The 5,807-nt window shown below is 46.4% G+C and overlaps 1 protein-coding gene across 1 annotated transcript in view; it reads left to right on the top strand.

The window, feature by feature from the left end:
• LRRC16A (leucine rich repeat containing 16A) overlaps positions 1-5,807 on the top strand; it is a 116,494-nt gene that overhangs the window by 105,829 nt on the left and 4,858 nt on the right. The window contains 1 exon segment of the mRNA XM_010140335.1: positions 3,546-3,680. Coding sequence (XP_010138637.1) covers positions 3,546-3,680 — 135 coding nt within the window.

Raw genomic sequence — 5,807 nt, 5'->3', positions numbered from 1 at the left:
AGGTGGCCAAGAAGGCCAATGGCATCCTGGCTTGTATCAGCAATAGTGTGGCCAGCAGGAGCAGGGCAGTGATTGTTCCCCCGTACTTGGCACTGGTGAGGCCACACCTTGAGTCCTGTGTCCAGTTTTGGGCCCCTCGTTCCAAGAAGAAAATTTAGGGGCTGGAACTTGTCCAGAGAAGAGCAACAAAGGTGGTGAAGGGTCTAGAGCACAAGTCTCATGAGGAGCGGCTGAGGGAACTGGGGATGTTTAACTGGAGAAAAGGAGGCTGAGGTGGGAGACCTTATTGCTCTCTACAGCTACCTGAAAGGAGGTTATGGTGAGGTGGGGGTTGCTCTCTTCTCCCATGTAACAAGTTACTGGACTAGAGGAAATGGCCTCAAGTTGCGCCACAGGAAATTTAGGTGGGATATTAGGAATAATTTCTTTGTGGGTCAGTCTCTTCTCCCATGTTATGAATGACAGGACAAGAGGGAACGGCCTCAAGCTGCATCAGGGAAAATTTAGGTTGGATATTAGGAAAAATTTCTAATACAGAGGGTCATTAAGCATTGGAACAGGCTGCCCAGGGATGTGGTGGAGTCCCCATCCCTGGAGGAGTTTAAAAGCCGTGTGGATGTGGTGCTGAGGGACATGGTTTAGGGACCCTGGCAGTGCAGGGTGAACGGTTGGACTCGATGATCTTAAAGGTCTCTTCCAACCACAGATGATTCTGTGAATTTGCACAGTAGCAAAGCCTGAGGAGAAGCAATAGGAGCAGTGGCAGAGCTATTGTGAGCTAGCCTGCGTTCATGGAAGAGGTGAGCGTAGAAAGTTACTTCAGCATCAAAGCCCTGTTGTAGTAGCACTGACAAGAATAACTGGTTTTTTCTTAACATCTGGATGCTAAAGTCCTTGGGGTTTCTGGCAGGCTGCTCTTAGCCCCTCAAGCAAATGCCTGTTATTCTTGATAACTTGCACAAACCGACTGTCTCTCTACTTCTTCCTTGTTTTGCTTTTGTTTCTCTCCTTCTTGCTTTTGACTGGCAATAATTGTCACTGTGCTTTTATAACCCCGTGAGACTGCCAGTTGAATGACTATTAACTTCTGCTCTCTCCTAACCTCCTGCCCAGATGCTGTCTCAAGGTTTCCAATAGTGGGAAATATTTCAGCAGACCGCCCATACACGTGTCTGTCTGCTTTTTAATGGACCGGTGTCACAACTCCCTCCTCCCAGCATACAGCCACTGCAGCTGAGGGGAATTAAATGCTAGTTATTGACTTCCCCAGTAGCTATGGCAAATACAGTTTATTAATTGCTAATGACTGAAAAATGTGAGCATAGCCATCTGTAAGAGCACACAGACCTCAGGGCTTTTCCCATACTCACTGTTGACCTTAGAAAGATGGAGAACAAGAGGGCAGAGGGATAGCCAGCATACAGCCACTGCAGCTGAGGGGAATTAAATGCTAGTTATTGACTTCCCCAGTAGCTATGGCAAATACAGTTTATTAATTGCTAATGACTGAAAAATGTGAGCATAGCCATCTGTAAGAGCACACAGACCTCAGGGCTTTTCCCACACTCACTGTTGACCTTAGAAAGATGGAGAACGAGAGGGCAGAGGGATACTGCAGCCTCCTCCTCCCTGCCCATGCCGTGTAACCTGAGCATTACTCAGTCTCTGCCCTTCAGTGCGTAGAATATTGTTCCAAGACAGAATCACCTTCAGGTGGCTTTCAATTTATTTTATTGACCATTTTAGAAATTATCATAACAGTGAGAGGTTGTCAGGTACGATGTTCACCAAGATGAATGCAGTAGGAAAGCCTGGCTTATTTGGTGATGCTTAATCTGTAAAATAGGTAAGATTTTTTACCGCAAAATCTTAGGTATCAGAAAGACCTGAGCTATGTGTTTCTGCCAGCTCCTGTTTCACGCACAGAGGGCGTACTGCAGGTTTAACACAGAGAGTAATTAATATTTACTCATAGTAGGCCAGCTCCTTGGGTGCCAGTAAAAGCAGCACCATCCCCGTTGCAGTTTAACTTCTATCCTAGCACTTGTAGCAACCTGCTGGCTGAGCACGCCCAGGCAACATCCTTGGGTGCCAGTAAAAGCAGCACCATCCCTGTTGCAGTTTAACTTCTATCCTAGCACTTATAGCAACCTGCTGGCTAAGCACGCCCAGGCAACGTGATGGAGGCGGCAAGCAATAATCCTATTTTCTCTCTTGCTCCTGCCTTTGTTTCCAGCAGAGTGGCCACACTAACGGTAACAAATTTTTGCTGAGGGCAAAATCTGAGGGTAAAGGAACATAGCTCAGATGTCCACAAATTATCAAAGACTGAAAGCGGTTCCTCAGTAAAGCACTTAACAGCTTCGGGTCAGAAATATGTAGCTGGGTTTGCCAAGCGCTGTGCTCATCCGTATGTTGATAGCAACCAAGGTTCCCAAAGCAGCTGGCCTCACAGGCACATCAAAAGCGTGGAGGAGGTCCAAGAATCGGTGTATCTGTTCAGACTGAGTTGCATTAAGGTCATCACTTCCCTGTGCTGAAAGCACAGATTGACTCTGTGCTGGCTCCTCAGCAGCGAGATAAATGTCTATTAATTTCCAGTATGAAACTGAATTAACTCCTTGTACAGATACACAATACAGGTGATGCTCTGAGTTCCTTTTTTGTCCTCTCAGTACTAATGTATCTTCCTAGTCCCTCTGCTGCGTACATCTGCCACTGCTTGCTCCTTGGGAAGCAAACGTACAAGCAGTTGAAGTCACCCGTTGTAGCTGTACTTCCCTACTGTCCGAACAAGGCTGTCTCGTGTACAGCTGAGAAGGTCCTCCAGTAAGGACTGGGAAGGTGCTGGGAAGGTGTGTACAGCTTGCTGTACACAACTGCTGTCCAGCCTTTTAGAGAAGCAAAATATCCAGATGGTTTAAACTTAGGGATTTGAATTTAAGTTCCAGATTTCCTCACGGTCTAGAAGACAAAGTATTTTTTCTATTTAGAAAATCTTTACGGATGCTGTCATGTTGTGTACTGGCAATTCATTCCTGGCAGTACAGAGTTCTGCAGACTATTTATAAAATTTGTTTCCCTGGTTAATTTTTGTGCCTTATAACTGTGAATCAGGACATCTAAATTGATGAGTCCATTATATTTCAGGACAATAAGAATATAAATAGAACAAATATTTCCAAAAATCCATCAAAAATAATATTCAGCTGTTCCTCACGAATTGCATGCTTACGTCTTGCAACAAATTCAGTGGGTCCCATTGGATTTCTACTTGTCCTGCAATAATAGTACACATTAAAAATGCTGAAATTAAAATCTTTGCTTTGCCTATTAAATTTTTTTCACCCAGACTGAGAGCCATCATGCATTCTCTTGACATAATGTAAACTCCTGAATCTTTCTTTTTCTGACAGATTCTAGCAGTTTCTTGTTTGTGTATTGTGTTGGGGTTTGGCCCATCATAACAGCACCGTTTCTGTGAGCTACAGCACAAATATAACTTAAATATAACTTCTCACTTCTTTGTTCGTGATACTCCACAGAGGATGCTCCGGAGTCTCCCTCTGGCCCCAGTTCCCCAAAAGTCGCCCTGCTTCCACCTGTGCTGAAGAAAGTTCCTTCTGAAAAAGAAAAGGATGGTCAGAGCAGCCCCTCAGTCAGATCATTTTCTCAAGAAGGTAGGAGTGTTGGTATAACTGTGGTTCCACTGTGCTTGTCTTCTGTGAGAACTAGATGTGTCATTGTCCCCTGATTTGTTTTCACGTGGAAGGGAAATGCATTATTCTTTCAGAGGAAAAAAGAGCAGGGAAAGTTTATCCTACCACCTATTCCTCATCTCCTCCACCCATTGGTTGGTGCTCTCTATTTTCTTCCTCTGACTAAACCAAGTGAAAGTTGAACCCCTTGGTGTTAATAATCTAGCCAAACAATTAAGAAACTCTTGTGTTGTGTATATTATGGCTTAGTTTGGTCTGAATCAAGATGAAGATTGGTATTGATCACACAGAGTAATAGGAAAGGCAGCTCTGTGGTTCGGCACTTTTCCAGAGGAGCAGCCATGACTTCGTTCCTTGCAGCCAGCCTGTTTGTACTCCTCCTTTCTGTGCTGTCGCTGCGTGTGACTTGAGTTCACCTCCTGCTCAGGCAGTGAGTCCCTGGGTGCCAGGGCAGGGCTTGGTACGTTTACGCACAACAGCAGGCTGCTGCCTTGTCTTTGCTGCTTTTCATGTGGGTGCTGGATATTCCTACTTTTGCTGACGCATTTCCTTGCCGACGGTTGGCTCTTAGAAGAGCTAAGGCTTCCTCTGATAGCGTAGGATACATGGAGAAGCAGGCACAGAAATGTCGCTCAGCATGGCGTTATCTGGCACAAATGACAGCGTTTGAAATCTGGGGCTGAGACCTCTTCCTTCCTGGGACTCTCCTCCAGAAAGGCACCCGAGATGATTCCCATCACTTAAGCTGTGAGACAGAGGGGTTTCCTCTCACACTCTGCCAGCAGGTTTTCGTAGTGTAGGATGGAGGCAGACAAGTCAAAGGAGATACGTAACACTGGGCTGTGAGGACTGAGCAGTTGTGCTGCCCACAGAGCCCACCGTTATCCTCCAGGTGAAAGAAGGGGCAAAGCCATCCCTAAAGCAGGATAGTCCAGAGGTACATTTTGAGAACCTTCTCCCATTCTCTCCTACAACTCCATTTCCTTGGAGTTTACGAAACAACTTACCTCACAGTCTGGATGTTTCTCTGCTTGGAAAACTGCTGCTGTGGTGGGTACCATTTGGTGACCACACATCAGCACACGTGGGGTATTTGTTTACAGGTTCTGACTCTCACTTCAGCCACATGTCTGATGCTGTTGGGCTGCTCGTGTGCCATAGAGGTATCCATCCCAGCAGGACCACCACCATCTGACTGAATTATGTAGAGCTAGCAGGACATGACACACCCAGGGACCTCTCCTGGAGGTGTCTGGAAAGGGCCGAGGGTTCAGACAGTCCTTGCTGCTCTGTGGCTCAGCATCTGGAAGAGAGCCACCTGGTGGCTGCAGCATTATGAGGGCTGCAAGGCAGGTTAGAGTCTGTTTATTGTCCTGCCTTTAGTCCCATCAGAACCTGTGTTGAGATGGGTGAACTGGGATGCAGCTTAGGGATCAGACTCACTACACTGGTGCCACCATCTCAAGAACGGTTGCAGTCAGAGGCTCTTGCCACAGCAGACTCTCTCAGCTGCTGTCTGGTGACTGCGTGTGCTCGAGTCCTTGTTTTCTCACCAGCTTTTCACCCGACTGAGAGAGAGAACCTGTTACTACATAATTAAAGAATCACTTTATGTGATGTGTAATGGGACTTGTTGCACGTACGTATTAACGTGAGGTTGACCTCACCGTTTCTGTGCTGTATGTCTTCTCCATCTCCCTGTCATGGGAGGGCACGTAGTGGAGCAGCAGGGAATATGTGGGATCATGACTATGATCCTTTTGTGTTGCAGCAATCTCTAACACAGCGGAGATTTGACAAGGTTTTGCAGTTTGTGGTTGTCACATGAGTACGGGGGCAATTGCTGTATTTTTAAAATGTGTTTGCCAATCCCTGCACAAAGGGGTCGGTCAGACACTGCTTTCCTCACTCCGTGCTCAGTCAGACACTGTGCTTAGACCTCCACTGACCGCTCAGCCAGACACAGGGTTTTCTAGTTGCCGCTACATCGCACTGTGCAAATTTTGTCAGTAACAGTGTAGAATGGCTAAAATTGGGTTTCCAGATCCTTACGGAGCTGCTACGCTTTGCAAGAATTGTTTGGGCAAG

The sequence above is a fragment of the Buceros rhinoceros genome, unplaced genomic scaffold (assembly GCF_000710305.1).
Source record: "Buceros rhinoceros silvestris isolate BGI_N320 unplaced genomic scaffold, ASM71030v1 scaffold4590, whole genome shotgun sequence".
Lineage (NCBI taxonomy): Eukaryota > Metazoa > Chordata > Aves > Bucerotiformes > Bucerotidae > Buceros > Buceros rhinoceros.
This window is presented reverse-complemented; position numbering and strand designations above follow the sequence as displayed.